The following is a 22,282-nucleotide window of genomic DNA, read 5'->3' as shown; positions in this document are numbered from 1 at the left end:
GTGTTAGCCAGGATGGTCTTGATCTCCTGACGTCATGATCCACCCGCCTCAGCCTTCCAAAGTGCTGGGATTACAGGCGTGAGCCACCGCGCCCGGCCGGCGGTGCTGCCTCTTAACAGTAGATAATACAGGCGGGTTCTGACAAGTCCGGCAGCCATCCATCATTTACCTGTTTAATTTTGCCAAGCCCAGTATGTCCCTGTTTTACTGGAGTGGGGACATTTTTCTCTGTATATTATACTGAGGACCTAGTATTCTATGGAGAGCATTTTGAAAAATACTGATCCAGATCAAATGGTCAAGACCTGTTTCCTCATCCCCAACTTGGGCGGGAGGGGAACAGGAGGATGTACGCTGCCTGACGAGGGAGGTCAACAAGGGGAGGTCATGGAGGGGCACGGTGGAAAACAAGGGGTACGGAGGGAGGATTTGCAAACCCTTGTGGGCAGGAGGTAGTGGGACTGAAATATCTGTGGCAGAGTTTCTCAACCTTGGCCCCACTGACATTTGAGCCAGATCATTCTTTGTAGCTACAACAAAGTCATCCAAATGTCAGTGGGGCCAAGGTTGAGAAACTCCACCGCAGATATTTCAGTTCCACCACCCTCGTTGCCCTGTGCAGTGTTGGACGTGGGCCAGCATCCCTGGCCTCCACCCTGCTAGATTTGGTAGTACCGCCACCCTGCCATGACAACCCAAATTATCGCCAGACATTGCCAGGTGCCCCCCGAGGAGAAAAATCATCCCCTCCTTGAGAACCACGGGTCTAGGGCATAGTGAGTCCTAGACCATGTGGCATTTGTGGGTCTCTGATTTCTCTTTCATGATCTCCGTGGCTGACTGTGTGGACTCTTGAATTCTGTGTTTGGTCTTGTTTCCAGCAAACATACACTATTGTTTTTCCCTGGGAAAGCTGTGGTACTTTTCCAAGGGTGGCTGTGTCCTCCCCAGAGCTCCGGCCCCAGGCTGACCCACCTGGTCCAGGATGGAGACCCCCGGGGCCTCGGTGAGCTTCCTCTGCAGCAGGGGGTGTGGGTGGATGGCATCTGGCTTCACATAGGGTGTGTAGCCGGACAGCAGGTAGGACAGGCAGATCCCAGAGGGGCCGTTACCTGGGGAGAGAGGGTGGAGGTTAAAGGGGGTGGCCTTTTCAGGTGGGAGATACTACTGTGGAACGCTTTGATCTAGATGTGGCACATTCATTCATTTATCCTTCATTCATAAAAATAAAATATTGATTAAGCCCTTAGCCTGTGCCAGACACTGTGCCTAAGGATAATTTAAAAAAGAAGGAATGAATAACTGCTGAGAGCTTCCTCTGTGCCAGGAATTGTACTGAGAGCTTTCGCAATAGCCTCACAATAGCTTCAGCGAGGTAACTGCTACTCTTTTCCTCCTTTTACCCTTGAGGAAATGGGTACAGAGAGGTGAAGTAACTTGCCTGTGGTCACACGGCTGGAAGGTAGACGAGCCGGGATGAAAACCCAGACAGAGGGAACCTCTGACAACACGACTGAGATTCTGAGATTGCTAAGAACTAGGTCAGATGCATGAGTGAATGTGGCACAGACTGCTACGTGGCCTGGGGGCGAGCTTGAGTGGTGGGTGCTCGTGGGTGCTCAGGGGTGCCGGGCCACCTGTTGGGTCTGCTGCTTGCATGTCTGAAGAACTGCGCCACCATCTGTGGTGCTTCCTGGGCAATTCACCAGGCACAGCCCTGTGATAGCGCTTCTCTTTTTATCTGTCCTTTCCCCTCTCCTTATCTCGTCTGATTCAGAATATTACTCATATGTAGGATACCAGGAGGAACCATAAGAAATCACAGGCACCCATCTGTTTTTGCCTTACAGAAATGACCATCTCACGTGGCTCAACTGGACGCCTGCATACTGGGGGGTCATCTGTCCCCAATTTTGCAGACAGAGGACAGGAATTATAAGCCGCTGCTGTGTGTCCTCTCGTGTGGGCACCTAGCACAGTGCTGGGCACAGGGTAGTCATGGGACCAGTGTGGGCTCAGGACCAGGCCTCCCTGCCCCGCGCTGGGTTGCCTCCAGCTGATGGGTGTGTTCTAGAGCCCTGGGTTCTCGGAGGCGTAAAAGGGAATGATAGTTTATAAACTACTAAGCCTAGCACTGGCCACATAGTAAACGCTCAATGGCTTAATTTAAAGACCACTGTAAAGAGGCCAGGCCTGGGCCAAGCATGGTGGTTCACACCTATAATCCCAGCACTTTGGGAGGCTGAGGCAGGCAGATCACTTGAGGTCAGGAGTTCGAGACCAGCCTGGCTGACATGGCGAAACCCCGTCTCTACTAAAAATACAAAAGTTAGCTGGGCGTGGTGGCGGGCACCTGTAATCCCAGCTACTCGGGAGGCTGAAGCAGGAGAATCGCTTGAGCTCGGGAGGCGGAGGTTGCAGTGAGCCAAGATCGCACCACTGCACTCCAGCCTGGGTGACAGAGTGAGACTTTGTCTCAAAACAAAAACAAACAAACAAACAAAACCCCGAAATACAAAAACAGAGGCCAGGCCTAGACTTGCCCAGCTCCTGCCCTCAGACCTGGGGGGTACCCGGAAGGCTCAGTGGAGCCCCTCCCCGCCTGGCGCTGACGCTCACCCACGATGATGACTGGGAGGGGCTCTGAGCTGCTGGCGCCGAGGTGGTCCTTTCCGGAGGAGCTCATGGCTGGTGGGGGGCTTGGGGCTGGCGGCAGACCTGGAGCGGGGGAGAGGGGAAGGAAGAGCCCGTTCGGGTGAGGCCTGGGTATCCACACAGCCACTCCACCTCCCGGCTAGGGTGGTCTCCTGTGACCCCCAGCGTCTTGTCCGGGGTCCCCATGAGGCACATCTGATGGGACTCCCTTCTTGCTCTCACACAGCCTCTGCTCCCAACAGCCCGTCTGCCCCACCCCTCCCCGGTCATGCAGGACGTGACCTCCCCTCCTCTGCCCTGGTCGCCCCAGGCAGCCACTGTCCCTCTGAGCCTCACTCTGCTCTCCCATCTCACTGGAGCAGCAACAGTCCCCGAAGCTCATTATCTGTCTTCCCGAGAGGCCATTCCAGCCCAACCCAGGAACAAGCCCTGCCAGGTCCTTCCGTGGTCCACAGCCCTCCAGTCCTAATGTGGCCTGGTGGGCTTTGGAGTTGTCACCCAGCCCTGGTAAGTTGCTCCCTATCCCATTCCTGGGCCTCCTCTGGGTCTCAGTTTCCTCATCTGTAAAATGGAAGCAACGAGTCCCTACCTCCTAGGATGGCTGAGGGACGCAGTGCGGTCACAGACGGGAAGCACCTGCCTGGAGCGAATTTGCCACGGGGAAAGGGCCAGCGCTGTGGCCTGCCCCAGGGGCTGGGCTGGACGTGGGGAAATGGAAGCAGTGGCCAGGTTTGGGGACGTGCCGGTGAACCTGCCATCTCTGGGGCAGCGGCGCCCTCTGCTGGCCGCAGGCCCAAATCGCTCAAAGGGACTCAGGTGCTGGTCCTCGAGCTGCCCGGTGCCCGGAGGGGCATCAGACCCACCTTCTCCCCTACACCAGCTCGCAGAGGACACTAGCCTCACCCGAGGGGCACATGCTGCCATCCTGAGAGCCACAAGGCAACACCCTTGTGGGCACAGGGATGGTGAGCATTTGGCACTTACTCCGTACCGGGTATTTGATGTGCTTTTTCTCATATCCGCCTCACACTGACCCTGTGCAGTCCTGGCCGTGTTAATGTCCCATTCCACAGATGTGTGAACGGGGCTCAGAGAGGTCGCACAAGCTTCTCAGTGTCATGCAGCTGGCTTTGAAACCCAGGGCTCGCTGGTGCCAAGGCCCTGCCAGTGCCACCACCCACGCCATTCGGCCTGTCCCCCGTGGAGATCCAGGGCCCATCCAGGTGTCACACTCACAGGGGAAAGACTGAGTGGGAGGCACTGGGCTTGGACCATCCAGAGTGGCCAGGGGTGGGGGCCCAGGGTCACCGGCCTCCAGAATTCTTCCAGAGAAAGTGGGAATCTGGATTTCTATGTGAATTATCTGATTTGAAGAAGTGCACAATGAATGAAAGCACAGTTTTTGAAGATCCTTAATAGGCCAACCAAACACAGCTGAGACCAGTGTGTGGCCTCTGATGTGCGCAGGGTGACAGAAACACCATCGTCCGCCTCCAGGCAGGCTCCAAGGAGACGGATGAGAGACTGCCATACAGATGGGCCACTGAGAGGACCCAAGTGTTCCCCCCACGGTGACAACAACTGACCTTCTCACAGCACTCTACAGTGGGAAGGAGGCTGCATCTAAGGCAGTAGCATCCAGGCTGCTCAGCAGCCTTGACAGGTGAGCCCTGTCACCTCCGTCTTGCAGGTGAGGAGAAGGAGGCTCCGAGGGTGAGGATGAGCCCAGCAGGAAAGGGGTCTGTCAGGGACCCCTGTGTTGGTGCTCTCTGCTCCCCTGAGTGCAGCCTTTCTTGCCTCCACTGGGGTGGGGGCCAGGGACAGCTTCCGTGTCCTGTCTAGGCAAGCCCATATGCCCAGCACCCAAGACCTCCTCCTCCCTTTCTGGAGAGAAGTAAGGTGACATCCTGCACTCGCCAGGGACCACATGGCCTCTTCCTGCCCATCTCCCTGCAAGGCCCCAGGATGCCTGCCTGGGGAGGGGATTTCAGGGTGAGGCCGCCACCAATCATAATAATAGTAATAGTCACAAGAACAACAAAGGCAGCGTGTGGCTGACATTCCCATACTTCTGTGGAGCGGGCTGCGTGCCAGGCATGATCTCAACACTTAATACACATTAACAAACTGAATCCTTATTTAATCGGGTTGTTGTAAGTACTCTGAGGGCCAGAGAGTTTCTCATGGCCCTTTACAGTCTGCAAGGTGGTTGAACCAGCTTTCACAGGCTGGGCTGGGTCGGAGCCCAGGTCGCCCTGCTCCAGAGCCTTCTCTGTGCCCCGAGGGCTGTGACAGCTCCTGCTGAGACCCCTCTGCCGGGTGGAATGTGCAGTGTCCATTCCAGGGTCCCCCACTGCTCTGTCACAGTGCTAGTGGCAGGCGGGGAGGCAGAGGGACAGCTGATGACCTGGTGTTCTGGCCGGGAAGGGATCATTTCTCATTGACCCTGAGCGCTGGATATACCCAGAGGCCTTGGAGAATAGGACTTCGGGTCCCAGAGAGCTTTCTCTGGCTCGCTCCTGGTACCTTTCTCTGGCTTGCTCCTGGTACCCTCGAATGGCTTGGAGCCCCTCAGTGCTCATCATGGTCTGCAGGAACAGCAGCCATTGGGGAGCATGGGACCTCCTGGTAAGGGGCTTCCCCACATTACCTCCTTTGATCCTCCTAGCAACCCACTTTGCAGATGAGAAGACTGAGGCTTGGAGAGGTGAAGCCATGCCCTGAGGCTATCGAGCCGGTGGGCGATGGAACCGATATTTGATCCCCGTGGGTTGAACCCCCAGACACCCCAACCCCTTCCCCAAACGGGTGAGCCAACCTGCTCCATCTGCCCCAGTGCACCCGCCCTGGACCATGCCCTGCCCCTCCTTTGTTCTTTTGGATTCTCCCACCACTCCAAGAAAGACACTTGCAGGAGCCCCTGTTGGCCAGTGAGGAATCAGAACCGGCTGCCCCTTACCACCCTCTGCAGGCAGCAGAGGGCACTGATTTACCGCCAGGGCTTTGGGGCTCCAAGTCCAGGGCTCCCTCCTGAGACTGTCCTCAGGCACCTGAACAGAAGCTTCTAGATGCTACATACGTGAGGTCACCACCCAGGGGCTGGACCTGAGAAGTCACTTCCTGTGCAGAGTGACCCAGGAAGCCCCAAAGTCCCAAGCAGCTTGACGCTGTCACTCATTACCTGAGACAAATATGCTGCCAACTTACAAAAGAGCGTTCAAAAGTTTCATTTCAATTCTTTTTGTGCTTTTCAGTTTTATGGAGTTGGAAGAATCAATTTTTAATGTTATCTTTTTAACTCCCTTTGAAGATGGCAGTTGATGGAAAGAAGTTACTATTAAAAATTGATGTTTCAAATTTCACAAAGGCAAATATGATAAAATAAATGAAAACAGTTGCACCTTCTACTGACGTTTCTTTCAAGTGTGCAGCATTTGTACTTCTGAGGTTGTTAAAGCTGCAAACTGCTCTGAGACTCTGGGACACCTGTATGTCTGCATTTCTTTGGCACCTCTAGTGGCCATTTACTCATTTGCCTTTGAAGACACACCAAGAGGTGGGCTTTCTTATCCCCATTGTGCAGAGGAAGAAACGCTCTTCAGGAGGAGTTGGCGTCTTGCCTCAGGTCACCTAGGAGTGTCCAAGACCATGGCCACGTGACAAATCTGCCAAGTCCCCTCCAGTAAAACAACTGATTACAGGGAGACCAAGAAAGTGACATAAAGCCCTGGGGGGACTAAAGTGGGAGGAGGTGGTCTGTCCATGCAAGTGGCACTTGCTGTTTATCACAGATGAGCCCTCACCCCAGTGCCGCACACCTGGAGCCCAGGATCTCCTGCAGCTCCCCAGCCTCCCAGGGGCTGCCCTCCCGACCCACCGCACTCTTGAGCCTCCTGAGAGAAGCTAAGTCGCTGGGACCTCCGGGGCTGAGGGCTGTTCACGGGCACCCACGGACCCTGTCCCTCCTGAGCAGGAGAAGCAGAAACCTGGAGGGCACCCAGCCAGTGGCCTTAGAACAGCCGGGCGGCACAACCGGGCTGGCCACACCCCTCTTTCCTGCTAGGAACGGTGGTTACAGGGGCCAGGGCACGCTGGGACTGTGGCCGCTTCAGCTGCTTGGCTGAGGGTGCCAGGCACCCGGACAGGGACACAGCTGAGCATCTGGGAGGAACCTGGGGTAGGGGAGAATCCTGCCGGGCTCCAGAGAACCCAGGGGAGGGCCTCCACTCAGGACCACCCGGGATCACTGCCTGGCGCCGGGGCTCTGCACTCTCTCCAGTCCAGCTGGGCCTGCCCCCGGTGCCTGGGATGTGCCTGATTCCCTGCCCCGGAGCCCGGTCCCGACACTCACCTGACAGGCAGTGGTGCGGGAGCCCGGTGAGCCTGGCCAAGCTGTGCTCTAGGAAGGTCAGGGGATCACAGATCACAGAGTCCCCCGTGAGATGGGGACACCCATTACCCTGTGGGGATCCAAGAGGCTCTGAGAGGCCAGAGGGAAGTGAGGGTATTTCACAGGGAGGGAGTAGGCGGAGCAGGCAGTGGGCGGGGCCAGGAAAATCACTTTCATAAGCGTGAGTCAGCAGGGACCCGTGATGAATGAACTTGCACAATGGGCGGGTGTCACGCTGCCTGCCTCATGGCCAGCCTTAAAGGGCCCCTGCTGGGCAGCCTGCCAGGGGGCCTAGGGTGACGCTGCCTCCCAGCCACCTCCCCCAGCCAGACCCCCGTCCCCGGGGCTCAGTCTCTGGAGGAGGAACCAGTGACCTCTGAATGAGCCAGCCTGGCCTTTCCCACAAGGGAGGAGGAGATGGCTTTGTCCGGCACACAAAGTAAACCCGTCCAGTTCCCTCATTCCACCTGGATTCTACTGCACCCTCCAGCCCCCAAAAGCCCTCTGGCACCAGCCTGCCTGGGCTGAGAATCCAGCTTTGCCATTTCCTGGCTGCAGGGCTCTGGCAAGCTGCTTAGGGCCCACACCTCAGTTTTCTCATCTGAAAACTGGGGCCAAGTCACAGACCGTCTCTGCCAGAGTGGCTGTGAGGGTTTAAATGACATCTTTCTTGGCTGCCATGCTTAGAACTTGAAGCCTGCTCCCTGGCTCTTCTCTCCTGTTTTGTGTGGGTAGCACTGCACACCCCACACCTTGCTGTTTCCTAATTATTATTATTATTATTATTATTACTTGAGACGGAGTTTAGCTCCTGTTTCCCAGGCTGGGGTGCAATGGCGCGATCTCGGTTCACTGCAACCTACACCTCCCGGACTCAAGCGATTCCCCTGCCTCAGCCTCCTGAGTAGCTGAGATTACAGGCGTGCACCACCACGCCTGGTAATTTTGTATTTTTAGTAGAGATAGGGTTTCACCATGTTGGCAAGGCTGGTCTGGAACTCCCGACCTCAGATGATCTGCCTGCCTCAGCCCCCCAAAGTGCTGGGATTACAGGCGAGATGCCGCACCCGGCCTGTTTCTGAATTATTTTATTGTCTCTCTTCCCAAACCAGAATGTGAGCTCTGTGTGGGCAGGAAGGTGTATTCGTGACTGCTCTACCCAGTGTCTAGAATAGCACTTAGCACACATTGGTGCTCAATATCGGTTAAACAGAAGGGTGGCAGGGAGGGAAGTAGGGAGGAAGGGAGGAAAGGAGGGAGGAAGGCAGGGAGGGAGGGAGCAAGGCAGGGAGAGAGGGAGGGAAGGAGGGAGGAAGGCAGGGAGGGAGGGAGGAGGGAGGAAAGTAGGGAGGGATGGAGGGAAGGAGGGAGGAAGGCACAGAAGGAGGGAGGGAAGGAGGGAGGGAGGGAAAGAGGGAAGAAGGCAGGGAGGGAGGGAGGGAGGGAGGAAGGGAGGGAGGCAGGGAGGGAAGGAGGGAGGAAGGAAGTTGACACGGTACACACATAGACCTCAGTGTACATTCGTTGTTATTTTCAGTGTTGATGTTGTTGTAGACCTCATCCTCCCGTCTGCCACCTTTGGGGGGGGGGATGGGGGGGTGCACCTTTGAGTGCAAACTTTAAGAGGGAACCAAAACCGGTAAACAAAATAATATTTTGAGGCAATTAAAAAATCTAAATTAATGCAAAAAAAGCCAGGATAAACCCAGACAGCTTCCAGAGCAGCGCCTTGGGGCTGATGCAAAAGGAGAACCAGGACTTCCGATGCTGTGTTTATAATAAAAGTTTGATCTTTTTTTCATTCTGGATTTTTTTCATGAATTTTGATTTGTAAGAACACTGCATGCACACAGTATGTATTCTGGTGATGGGGGTGCTTTGGTGCCACTAAAATTTTGTGCCTGAGGTGATGCCTCACCCTCCTCACCCTCGTCCTGGACCTGGTGGCCACAGCCCTGCCCTGGAGTCATGTACAGCCTGGAAACCACAGCCCAGGGCCCCGGAGCATCTGCCAGCAGGGGCTGGAGCTGGGTCCTGGTGAAAAACACTTCTGATGAGGTGAGAGTAGCAGGAACCTACAGAGGGGAGGGACGGAGGGAGGGAGAGAGAGAGAGAGAGAATGAGAATGTTGTGCATGTGTGCACATGTGCTCATGTGTGCATGTGTGTGTACCTGTGTGCCAGTGCTGGCACTAAGGGAGGGCCTGATGGCTGGGCGTAAGGGTTTAGGGGGCAGAATGAGAAGCTGGGGTGAAAAAGCTTAGGGAAGAGGTTGGATACAGTTGGGGCCCCGTGCACAGAGGGCCAGGAGAGCTGGGGAAAGAGCCAGGGCTGAGCTGGGTCTTTCCTTCCCCTCCTCTGCCTCCCTGGGTGACCTGTGCCCAGGGCCCTGTGATCGGAGAGCCCAGAGTTTGGTTTAATGCTCGGCTGCCACTGCCTTAAAATTCTTAATTTTGAACATGAATGTCCTGAATTTCCATTTAGTACTAGGCCCCAGAATCACATGATGCGTCCAGCCTGGGACTGCACCCTGCATGAGGCTGGGTAGGTGGGAGCTGCCTGTGGGTTCAGCCCTGGCGGGCTGGGTAGGCTTTGACGAGGCATGGTCCCCTCAGCCTCAGTTTTAACCAAGGGAAATGGGCTCTCGTATTCCCTTCCTCCCGGGGCCCTCAGCAGCAGCATCCCACAGGGTGGGGGGACAGAGCAGGAAGCCCCGTGCTCTGAGCCTCGGCTCCTGGCCAGTGTGTAGCCCCACCACAGGTGTGCTGTGTGACCTGGGGTGGGCAGCCTCCCTCTCTGGGCTTCTGTTCCAGCTGTAGCCTTGTGATGAACACTCTCTCACACTCTGAATGTGCAGCTCCAGCACATCAGGACCTAGACAGGGGTTCTGAACGTGAGGGCAGGGAGCGGGGCAGCTGTGGCCGACGTACCTCTTGTCCGCACTGCATATTTCCCCGGCAGTAGCCTCCTGGTCTCCACTTCCCCATCCCACGGTGCCCAGTCTGCGGCTTCCACGAGATTTTGGGTGTGTAAACTGAGGCCGAGAGAGACATGCACCCAGGATCACAGACCCCCCCACCCTGGAGTGCACAACTTCCTAAAGCTGGGGCTGGAGAAGGCCTGAGGCTGCGGGTCTGGAGGGGAGACCCGGGAAGGAGGTGGGCTTCCCTGGACCCCGTCTCGTCTCCTGGGCTTGGCCTGGCCTTCCTCCAAACCTGTCCTGGCCCTGCTGACCCTGACCTTGTTCTAGAATTTGAAAATTTGCTGATATGGAGAACTGTGGGGCAAGACGTGGACTTTCCTCCCTGCCATCCTGTTTACCTGTTAGGTGATTATTGGAAACAGAATTGCTGAGTTCTAGGAAGTTTGACTAAGACAAAGACAGACACTGTTAAAGGCAGGCAAAAGGGTGATGGTCAGAAGGGCCATGGAGAGGGGAGGAGCCAAATGGGTCTTTGCAGGCTGACTTGAGGGGTCTGGCTGTCTTGGGGGCCAGTGGGTGCCCTGGTTCCCCTGGACCTGCCTTGTGCTTTGAGGCCATGAGTTCAAGTGGCTACTGAGAGCTTGCCACGTGATCCTCCAAATTCAGGTGTGCCCACAGGAGAGTTTCCAGAGACAGCAAAAGAAAATAGAGGTTCCAGGGAAATTTGAAATTCAGATAAATAAGAAACAAACTTTTAGTATAGCTTCAATATTGTATGTGACATACTTATACTAAAAGTTTATTTCTTATTTACCTGAAAATTCAAATTTCCCTGGCAGCCTGTATTTTATTTGTCAATTCTAGTTGTAAATGTAAATTCAAAGAATTAGTACCAAAAAGGTAAAATATCTCATTCATAATTTTAATATGGATTACATGTTGCAATGAAAATAAGGAAAATATTTGACATATTGGGCTAGATAGAATATATTATTAAAATTAGGCCGGGCGCGGTAGCTCACTTCTGTAATCCCAGCACTTTGGAAGGCTGAGGCAGCTGATCACCTGAGGTCAGGAGTTCGAGATCAGTCTGGCCAATATGGTGAAACCCCGTCTCTACCAAAAATACAAAAATTAGCCAGGCGTGGTGGCAGTCACCTGTAATCCCAGATACTCAGGGAAGCTGAGGCAGGAGAATTGCTTGAACCCGGGAAGCAGAGGTTACAGTGAGCTAAGATTGAGCCACTGCACTTCAGCCTGGGTGACAGACCGAGATTCCATCTTAAAAAAAAAAAAAAAAAAAAAGAGGCCAGGCGCGGTGGCTCACGCCTGTAATCCCAGCACTTTGGGAGGCGAGGTGGGCGGATCACAAGGTCAGGAGATTGAGACCATCCTGGCTAACACGGTGAAACCCCGTCTCTACTAAAAATACAAAAAAATTAGCCAGGTGTGGTGGCGGGCGCCTGTAGGCCCAGCTACTTGGGAGGCTGAGCCAGGAGAATGGCATGAACCCGGGAGGCGGAGCTTGCAGTGAGCCGAGATCGCGCCACTGCACTCCAGCCTGGGTGACAGAGCGAGACTCCGTCTCACAAAAAAAAAAAAAAAAAAAGAATATACTATTAAAATGAATTTTACCCATCTCTTTTTACTTTAACTTGGCTGCTGGGATCTTGGAGGACACACATGGCTCTCGTTGGGTCTTTGTTGGACACTACTGGTGTGGACCTTGGCACTGTTGCTAACAAGAGCTGGGACATTCCAGGGTTCCTCACTGAAAGCCCCACTCTGTCCCAGGAACCCCCAGGCCTGGGTAAACCAGGACAGTTGGTCACCCTGCAGTGCTGCAAGTGCCCAGGTGGGCAGTGTGGCCAGTGGAGGTGCTGTCCTTCTGAGCCTCCGTTTCCCCATCTGTGTACTGCTCTTGCCAAAGTGCAGTGTTGGGGTGGTGGCGGCGGATCCGTGCAGGCTGAAGGAAGGGGCCTGGCACTGGGGAGGCCCTGGTGCTGGATGGCAGGCCCCTCCCCAGGCCTCCCCGGCCCCCATGCAGGCTGCCTAAGAGCTGAGGAGCCAGGGGAGAAGCAGGTAGGGGTGGCCTCAGGGTGCATCCCTGGTGGTCTTGGTATCAAAATGGATCCCCTGTGCCCCTATTGGAAAACCACCATTCCTCTCTGCCTAAGGAATCCCAGAGCCATTCAAAGGGGCCTCTCTTAACTCCTCCTCATCCCTTCCCACCTCTGTTTCTTGCCTCCCTCTTCCTCAACCAGTGGCTCCCACAGCTCTACCACTGCTGGGCACCTGCAGGCATTGGGCACTGTGAACAGAGGGTTCTTGAGGCACAGCCGAAGCTCAGAGAGGCCGATCTCAAGCCTGAGGCCACACAGTGTGAGTGGCAGAGCTGAGGCTCGAACCCAGCTGCAGACTTGGGCACCCCCAGGAAAAGACGTAGAGCAAAGGGATGAAGGAGGCCTCTTTCTTGTCTCAGGTGCAAAGGCACGGGTCCAGAAACTCGCCCATGCTCACCACGCCACGGCCCACAGGCCCTCAGGGGCCTGCCCATGTCCACAGCTGCCCACACTGTAGGTGCATTTCTTGGACCCATGCTTTAGACCTGCACACCAGTCCAGCGAGGAGGGCACGGTGCTATTATTCTCCCCGCACTACAGGTGAGGAAGCGGAAGCCCTGAGTGTAAGTAAGTGTAAGTAAGTGTAAGTAAGTGTAAGGTGTGGCCCAAGTCGTGGTCAGTGGCAGAGCTGGGGCTGTCACCCCGTCCTGCCCGGAGCGGTGGCATGAAGAGATCAGGCCATTCCAGCTCATGAAACAGCTAATATTTGTTTGGTGCCACAAGGTGTACGGAGCCTTTTCACCCACACTGTGTCATCGATTCTCCCAGAGCACACAGAGATGGGCAGATATTTACAATACCGATTTTAGTTTACAGAAGAGGAGAGCCGGAGGAGCCTTCCCAAGGCCATAGGAAACGAAGCGGGGTAAAGGGATTGAGACTTCAGTCTGTCTGGAGGCAAAGTCACTGAGGGCACGGGTGTGAGCTGCCAGTGCCCTGCTCAGGGGAGACAGCATCAGCCAGCTCCCGGGGGGTGGGCGCGCGGGTCACTGTTACCCCCGGGGGAAGAGGGCGTCACAGCTGAGGACTCAGGGCCCAGGGAATGGGGTAGAGGGAGGTAAGGAGCCATAGGAGGAGGGCGGGGAAGGGTGGCCGCACAGGGGTGAGGCCCTGTCTTCAGGCAGCCACATCCTGTCTTCCCCGATTCCTCCCTCTTTTTCCTAAAACCCAAGGGAGAGTCTCGGCAGGAGAGTGAATGTGCCTGCCCCAGAGTTCAAGTGGTCAGGCGGTCCAGCCCAGCTGTGTAAAAGCCCTCCACTTTGGCGTCAGACAAGCTGGGACTGGGCTCCGTCACTTTTGGCTGTGTGACTCCGGGCCTGTGGCTGAACCTCTCAGCGTTTCCACTTCGGTGTGTGAGATGGGGATAGCGGCACCTGCCTTCTGGCGGAACCTCCGTCTCCGCTGCACACTGCGATTGGCTGGGGAGATTTTAAAATACACTGATACCCAGGTCCTGGCCCAGAGAGGTCTGACATCCCTGGGCTGGAGTGTGGCTGGACATGGGGCGTTTTGTGCCCGGCGATGGCCTGGGCTGAGAGCGTCTGTCCCTGCGGTTGTTGGAGGATGAGCTGAGATGCAGCCTAGAAATTGCCTGGCCTGTGGAGGTGCCGCATACATCACTCCCCGCTCCACCCGGCAGCCCATCTGTTGTGTGAAATACATTCACTGCCCCGTTGAAGGAACAGCCACAGGTTCTAAAGGAAATGTTCATCTTCGGAAGAGCCAGGCCAGCAGGATGGCAGGGGCCCGCTGGTGACCCTGGTATGGGGGTGGCTCATGGGAAGCCCAAAGGGCTACTGAATCGGCCGCCTGGAAGAGAGAACCCCGTCGGCGCCTTGCTCATTCACCGTGTGCAGGAAAAGCCCTTCCCTGACTCAGTTCCCATAACACTAACTTTGAACTGAACGGACTTTGAACTTGGCGTTTCCCCTAGGGTGTTTCATGTCACTCATCCTAAGCACGGCCATACTCTGAGCCCCAAATTACAATCTTCTTTTTGTATTATTATTATTATTTTTTTAGTAGAGATGGAGTTTCACCATGTTGGCCAGGCTGGGTGCCACCACAGCCTCCCAAAGTTTTGGGATTCCAGGTGTGAGCCACCACGCCGGGCCCAAATTATAATCTTAAAGTAAAAAGTCCCAAGGGAAAAACCCCCAAGCGAGAAATGGTTACAATAGACAAGGAGACATCAATTGCAGCATTAACATTAATATTAATGGTGAAAAACTGGGAACAACTTCGGTGTCTGACTATGAGAACCATTCAGCAAACACTGGCAAATGCCCAGACGGGAATACGATACAGCCTTAAGAAATGGAGTTAGAGAACCAGGCGGCAGAGCAGCAACAAGATAAGCAGATGGTAAGACGGGGCTGATGCCGCGTCCGATATGTAGGCCACTGGGCAGGAGCTGGAAAGGGATCAGGAAGAAAGAAAGAAGCTAGACTGATTGCTGGGGCCAAGGAATTTTATGTGAGTTTTAAAAATGCTAATTTCCATTATATTTGTATAATGAACAACAACCATAAGGAAAGGCAATTCGGTGGGACAAGGACCTTCTGTGTTTTGCTGAGTTCACTCGGTATGTCACAGATGGCTAACACAGGGCCTAGGGCATGATAGTAGCTCCATAAATATTAATGGAATGAATGAACGAATCCTGTTGCTTTCACACTTTGCTGATAAACTTTTTTTTTTTGAGATGGGAGTCTCGCTCTGTCACCCAGGCTGGAGTGCAGTGGTGTGATCTCTGCTCACGGCAATCTCTGCCTCCCAGGTTCAAGCGATTCTCCTGCCTCAGCCTCCCAAGTAGCTGGGATTACAGGCATGCCCCACCACGCCTGGCTAATTTTTGTAGTTTCAGTAGAGATGGGGTTTCACCATGTTGGCCAGCTGGTCTTGAACTCCTGACCCCAGGTGATCTGCCCGCCTTGGCCTCCCAAAGTGCTGGGATTACAGGCGTGAGCCACCACACCAGGCCAACTCTTAAAACATTTTTCAGCAGGCATGGCTCCTCTTGGCTTTATACTGTACGCATATGGATTGACATGCCTTTCATAGACTTACTTTTTATTTTTTTGAGACAGTCTTGCTCTGTCACCCAGGCTGGAGTGCAGCGGCGCGATCTTGGCTCACTGATACCCCTGCCTCCTGGGTTCAAGCTATTCTTGTGCCTTGGCCTCTTGAGTAGCTGGGATTACAGGCATGTGCCACCATGCCTGGCTCAGTTTTGTATTTTCAGTAGAGATGGGGTTTCACCATGTTGCTCACGCTGGTGATCTCAAAATCCTGGACTCAAGTGATTCGCTTGCCTCAGCCTCCCAAAGTGCTGGGATTACAGGAGTGAGCCTGTCAATATGTTTACAGTTTTGATGATAATTTTGAATTGGCCAAAGATGAAGACAGAGCCCTGTGGCTCACCATTAGAGATGCGTTCTCCAGTGGACACAGCTGTTACTGGAAGAGGGCTGACTGGAAAGGGTCCTGTCCATGCAGTCAGGAACTCTGGGTTGCGTCTCAGCTCTGGAACTTCCTAGGGTGTTCTTGGGCAAGTTGTTTCTCTTCTCTGAGCCTCAATCTCCTCATCTATACAAGAGGAATAGTAATACCTGTTCTCCAAGGTGACTTGTTGCCTGACACCTCCTAGCTCCTCAGTAAATGGTGGGTACCCCCCACCTCTGTCCACCAAACCCTGTGGGTGTTAATCATCCAGCTCTCTGCAGCCACTGACTTTCCTGTGTCATGCAGCCTGCATCTCCCAACAACTGTCCTCCCGGGGAGTCATTCTCCAAGTATGGGTCCCTGGAGCAGCAGTGTCAGCGGCACCAGCAGCACCTGGAAATACATCAGAAATGCAGATTCTCAGGCTCACCCGAGACCCAGTAGATCAGAAGTTCTGGGTGTGGGCCCGGCAGTCTGCGCTTTCACACGCCTTCTGGGTGGTCCTGATGCTTGCTTGAGTTTGAGAGCCGCTACTGTAGGACAGGATGAGAAACTCCACCAGGGGCCTCTCGTCCTACACCCTCCTTGGCAGCAGTCCATAGGCACAGCAAGAATGACAGGCATGTGGCATGGCCCTCTTGGGGAATCCAGGGTAGACCCTCTGGGTGACAGCTTCTCCATTCCTACAGCTTCTAACCCACAAGCCTGTGCTAGAAGTCTGCCTGGAAGGGCTGTCAGTCCCCACGGCGGGGGTTCTTGCGCATGCCTCCCTCATTCTGCAGAAAACTGGAGCCTCACCTGCATGTCCCTGCCCTTAAGGGCCCTGATGGTTTCCTGTGACCCAGAAGTGACAGTGGCTCTAAGGGCGAGTGCCCGGGTCCCCTGCACACCAGGAGGTCACTTTGCAGCATGAGGAGGTCTGCAGACTCCAGTCCCTTGCCCAGACTTCCATTCCTTCCTAACAAGTGTGTGACCACTCCAGCACGAGTCCCTTGCCCTCAACAGGGAGGCCACTGCCCCTCCGAAGGGGGAAGGACCATCACTTTCCTTTTCCCCACAGCTGCTTTAAACCAAACCAAACCAAACAAACCCTGTGTGCTGCTCTTATCAGACTCCACAAACACTGTAGGCCTTGACTTCTGGCACAGGTAGGGTCAGTGACATAACTGAGAGTCATGTGAGCCATGCCCCTCCCCAGACACAGGGCCAGCCCAGCCTGCGAGCACTCTGCACCTTTCTTTTTTGTTGTTGTTGTTGAGATGGAGTCTTGCTCTGTCACCCAGGCTGCAGTACAACGGCACAATCTTGGCTCACTGCAACCTCTGTATCCTCGAGTTCAAGTGATTCTCCTGCCTCAGCCTCCCAAGTAACTGGGATTACAGGTGTACGCCACCACGCCCAGCTAACTTTTTTATTTTTAGTAGAGGCGGGGTTTCACCATGTTGGCCAGGCTGTTCTTGAACTCCTGACCTTGTGATCCACCCACCTCGGCCTCCCAAAGTGCTGGGATTATAGGCATGAGCTGCCTTGCCCAGTCAACTCTGCACCTTTCTCTGCAGAGGAGCCATAGTGCCGGACCTCCTGGCATTCCGGGACAGGGCCTTTGGGCTCCTGTCACTAGGCAAAGCAGGATTCCAGAGTCCTGTCCTTTTCTACCAAGGTCCTGCGTACCTCTGGAATCTGATATACTACAAATTAGACCCTGCCCTGCTCTACTGAACATCCTGCAGGGGTTCCTGCTGTCCCCAGGCCCACCCCAGCCTGATGGCCAAGCACTGGCAGGCCCCTGCAGGGACTGACCTGGGAGGACCTCCCCACCTGCACTGCTCTGCTCTGTCCTTCCAGGGCGTGGGCTGGCCCGTGGCCCGCCTCCCCCCACCTGCACTGCTCTGCTCTGCTTGGAGGCCCTTCTTTGCTTTACCCTGGTCTGAGCAACACTCTCTAGATTTGTCTCTAGTTTTCCACTGTCCAGAGAAGCGGCGGGAATGGAGCTTGCATCTCCGCGGCCCTGCTGCGGGCGGTGCTTGTACCAGGAACTTTACAAGCGCACTCCTGGCTAGGAGGCTCTGAAAACCAGACCAGATGAGCCAAAAAGTGATTCCAGGCTGGGCATGGTGGGTCACACCTGTAGTCCCAGCACTTTGGGAGGCTAAGGCAGATGGATCACTTGAGGTCAGGAGTTGGGAGACCAGCCTCGCCAACATGGTGAAATCCCATCTCCACTAAAAATAGAAAAAATTAGCTGGGTATGGTGGTGTGTGCCTGTGGTCCCAGCTGCTTGGGAGGCTAAGGCGGGAGAATAGTTTGAACTCAGGAGGTGGGATCACACCACTGCACTCCAGGCTGGGTGAGACCCAGTATTGTGGGGTCGGGGGAAAGGCATTCCAGCCGGGTGTGGTGGTTCATGCCTCATGCCTGTAATCCCAGCACTTTGGGAGGCTGAGGCGGGTGGATCATGAGGTCAAGAGTTCGAGATCAGCCTGACCAATATGGTGAAACCCTGTCTCTACTAAAAATACAAAATTAGCTGGGCGTGGTGGCGCATGCCTGTAATCCCAGCTACTGAGGAGGCTAAGGCAGGAGAATCACTTGATCCCGGGAGGTAGAGGCTGTAGTGAGCCGACATCGTGCCATTGCACTCCAGCCCGGGCGGGCGACAGAGTGAGACTCCCTTTCACAAAAAAAAAAAAAAAAAAAGGCCATTCCTGCCCGTGTGTCCCGTGTCATATTGCCCAGGCTGGTCTCAAACTCCTGGGCTCAGGTGATCCTCCCGCTTTGGCCTCCCGTGCTGGGATTACAAGCGTGAGCCACCGGGCCCGGCTCAGCAGTCAACCCCTTTTCTGACTTCTGTTCCATACGTCAGTTTTGCCTGCTCTCAATGTTGGCATAGATGGAACCGCACAGATGTTCTCTCTTGTGCCTGGCTTCTGTGGCTCGACATTGCGTCTCTGCTGGTCACCACACTGACGTGCAGACCAGCGGTTCCCCCTTCTCACTGCTGAAGGGGTCCCCTCTGAACAGCCTGCAGCTCTGTTTCCCGGGGATGGAGGCTCACTGTTACCAGCTTGCTGCTGGGGCCATTCCCGTGGGAGTCTTTGTGTGCCATCTGTTTTCATTTGGGCATTTGGGTGAAGACCGAGAAGCGGCACTGCTGGGCCACAGGGAAGGTGAGGGTGATGTGTATTAAAAACTGCACCCACTTTTCCAGAGGGCTGCCCCACTGCACCAGGGTTTCCACAGCAGCCTTTCAGCATCCTGCCCCCTGATCCCTGCTATCAAGCGAGTCTTCTACCTGCAAAGCAGGCCACACCCCTCCCTTGTTTACAGCGCTTTGATGACTGCCCTGCCTTCAGAGGAAAAGTTTAGATTCTGCTGAGCCACAGCCCTCCTACCCCCCAGTCCTGTGGGGCTCCCCACCCTGGACCTCATGTTCCGGCCGTATTGAAAGCCCACTCTCCTCTGAGCACACACCATTTCTGGCCTTTTGCACAAACTGTCCTTTCTGCCTGGCGCACAGGTCCCTCCCTGGCCCTCCTGGGGAGAGCCTCCTTGTCTTCTAAGACCTCTAAAACATCTTCTCAACCTGCTAACTCCTCCGAGGCCCTGACTAGCATCCTCTGGCCGCCCCCACCTGCCTCCTCGAGGCCACCTTGGTTCGGGCTGTGTGAGCACACTGGGTTTGCGTTGTACAGACTGTCTGAGCACACTGAGGATGCTGTACAGTCAGGGCAGGGATGCTGACTTTTTCCTCCCGAGCTGTGTCAAGAGAGCCCAGCAGGACAAGGAGGCCTCGGTAAATATGCAATCAATCTGTGAAACGAGTGTGGGTGGGCGCAGGCTGAGGGATGAGCTCCACGCTGAAGGGGGCAGCAGGGTGAATCTCTGTAGATGCCTGTTCCTGTGACCATCATCCAGGACAAGATGGGGAGTACGCCCAGCCTCCTGGAAGGCTTCCTTGGGGCCCTTCAGTTTTTTGTTTTTTGTTTTTTTTTTTGAGACGGAGTCTCTGCAGTGGCGCGATCTCGGCTCACTGCAAGCTCCGCCTCCCCGGTTCACGCCATTCTCCTGCCTCAGCCTCCCGAGAAGCTGGGACTACAGGCGCCCGCCACCACGCCCCACTAATTTTTTGTATTTTTAGTAGACAGTGATAGACAGGATGGTCTCAATCTCCTGACCTCATGATCCACCCGCCTCAGCCTCCCAAAGTGCTGGGATTAGGGCATGAGCCACTGCACCTGGCCTGGGATCCCTCGGTTTTTTGACCCCTTTCTGCTTTTTGTCCCCATAGATTAGTTTTGCCTGTTCTGGAACTTGACATAAATGGAATCGCACAGAATGCCCTCTCTTGCGTCTGGCTTCCTTTGATGTCGTGTCTCTGAGATTCAGCCACACTCCCGCTTTGAGAGGCAAATTCCTCTGCCTTGACATGTGGCATCTTCCTTAGCCTGGACGTGACTGTTTCTCTCCCAAGACTTCTCTTCCGACTTCCTGTTTCCTTCCTCTGCTGGGGTGGGGCTTGGTCTGTAAGTTCCTGGTTTCTGAGTAGACAAGGCCTCTTCTTGTTCTTGGCAAATTATCCTTGAAATTCAGGACATTTGAATTTGAATATCCTTGAAATACATGGGCCATGGTACTACCTCGGCACCTCACAGAGGATTCCCAGGCAGGCTGCCCAGGGCTCCCCATGTCTGGTGCCCTCTTTGCAAACACCTGGCCTTTCATTCACTGCAAACCCTGGTCCACGCATGCCACCTAGTTCCACGAGGAGGAGGCTTGGCCCCTCCTCCCTGCCTGCTGGTGTGATAACACAGCCAGCCACTTTGTATTTTTCAGAGGAGGGGAGTATTACAGTTTAGTCTACACACAGCAGTGAATTCTGAAAGTGGGGTGCCAGGCCAGCAGCACCTGGGGATTTTGAAATCCAAGTTCGTGGGCACCCTTCATCCTTCTGACTCACAGAATCAGAAACACTGGTCTGACTCCGGGGACAAGCAATCATGTTTTTTTTTTCTTCGAGATGGAATTTTGCTCTTGTTGCCCAGGCTGGAGTGCAATGGCATGATCTCGGCTCACTGTAACCTCTGCCTCCTGGGTTCAAGTGATTCTCCTGCCTCAGCCTCCTGAGTAGCTGGGATTACAGGCATGCACCACCACACCCAGCTAATTTTGTACTTTTAGTAGAGATACGGTTTCTCCCTGTTGGTCAAGCTGGTCTTGAACTCCCGACCTCAGGTGATCCGCCTGCGTCGGCCTCCCAAAGTGCTGGGATTACAGGCCTGAGCCACTGTGCCCAGTTGCAACCATGTTCTTAACCTCCCCCCCGACCCAGGGGTTCTGATGTACGCTCAAGTATGAGAGCTCCTGATACCTAGCCCAGGAATGTGTTGGAGATAAATCAATCAAAATGGAGCATTGCTTTCTTTAAGTAGACGTATGTTATCACTATTCCAAAAAATTAAAAAGAGGTTCTAGTACACGGGGTTGACATGGTCTATTACATAAGCAGGGCACCAGAGCCTCCTTGGTGGATCACCCAGCTCCCAGGTGGTCGCCTGGCTCAGTGCCGGCAATGCAGGTCTGCCTCACATGGAGGAACATAGTGACCACAGGTGCGTGTCCCCCTGAGAGCAGGTGTGGGCAGGATGATCATTTTCCACTGGCTTCCTCCATCCATTCTCTACCTCCTCTGTCCTGCTCTGAGCTCCAGGAGGCTGAGCCCCCGGCTCTGCACCCTTAGGCGCTCTGGCCAGCTGGCTTCTGGTTGGGTTTGATCAATGGGTGGTTGTGGCAGAGTCCAGAGTGGGAGAGGAGCGGGTGATCAGGGCAGTGTTGTGTTGTCAAATGTTTAACAACCAGTCTTGGGGCCGGGCATGGTGGCTCACGCCTGTAAGCCCGGCACTTTGGGAAGCTGAGGTGGGCAGATCACGAGGTCAGGACTTTGAGACCAGCCTGGTCAACATGGTGAAACCCTGTCTCTGCTAAAAACACAAAAATTAGCCAGGTGTGGTGGCGGGCGCCTGTAATCCCAGCTACTCAGGAAGCTGAGGCAGGAGAATCACTTGAACACAGGAGGTGGAGTTTGCAGTGAGCTGAGATCGTGCCATTGCACTCCAGCCTGGGTGACAGAGTGAGACTCCATGTCAGGAAAAAAAAAAAAAACAACCCACCAGCCTTGTGGGGCACTGTGGAAAGCCCTGTTCTGCAGTGTGCCAATATCTGTGGTGTGAACACCCCCACCATGATCAATTTCACGTTACCAGTGTAATATTTCTGAACAGTGGAGTTGGAAAGAGATGCACAGCTTTGCACTCTGTAGCACTAGTGCTCCCTGAAACACACTTTGGGAACCATGGTTAGCAGCTGGCATAAATACCGACCGTCACCCTTAAAGGCCTGGGGACCAGGGACTTAAGGAGTTAGGGATGGTGGTTGGGACTCAGAGGACTAGGAGGCCATGGGACACCAGCATCTCCATCTTTCGGCTCTGGCTACCCACCGTAATCACCGGAGACCATCTCCAGAGATGATAATACTGGATTTTTAAAATTCTCAAATGATTGCATTGTGTAGGCTGGGGAGAACCACTGCCATAGAGAGCTAGGATCAGTGGGAGAGGCAAGAGGATGATGATCTTTCTATATTGCAATCTTGGTTCACATTAATAAGGGCACAGTCTACAGAATGTGGGAGGTGATGGTCCTGCTTGATTTGTCATTTGTCATTGATCGATGATACCAGGTTCTGAGCC

General features: G+C 54.5%; 1 protein-coding gene across 3 annotated transcripts in view; it reads right to left on the bottom strand.

Annotated features, from left to right (window-relative positions):
* OSGIN1 (oxidative stress induced growth inhibitor 1) overlaps positions 1–22,282 on the bottom strand; it is a 54,757-nt gene that overhangs the window by 6,260 nt on the left and 26,215 nt on the right. The window contains exons 3-6 of one of the 3 annotated variants that reach the window (XM_011942178.1): positions 9,975–10,078; positions 8,973–9,120; positions 2,620–2,718; positions 976–1,112 (exon numbers count right to left, since the gene is read on the bottom strand). In XM_011942178.1, coding sequence (XP_011797568.1) covers positions 976–1,112; positions 2,620–2,718; positions 8,973–9,120; positions 9,975–10,078 — 488 coding nt within the window. Of the gene's footprint in view, positions 1–975; positions 1,113–2,619; positions 2,719–7,006; positions 7,150–8,972; positions 9,121–9,974; positions 10,079–10,365; positions 10,433–22,282 lie in introns of those variants that run through there. The other 2 variants (XM_011942181.1, XM_011942180.1) reach the window with 2 other exon arrangements.

This window comes from Colobus angolensis, unplaced genomic scaffold (assembly GCF_000951035.1).
Source record: "Colobus angolensis palliatus isolate OR3802 unplaced genomic scaffold, Cang.pa_1.0 Scaffold207, whole genome shotgun sequence".
Taxonomy (NCBI): Eukaryota; Metazoa; Chordata; class Mammalia; order Primates; family Cercopithecidae; genus Colobus; species Colobus angolensis.
Note: the sequence above shows the minus strand (reverse complement) of the source record. Positions and strands in the feature narration are given on the sequence as shown.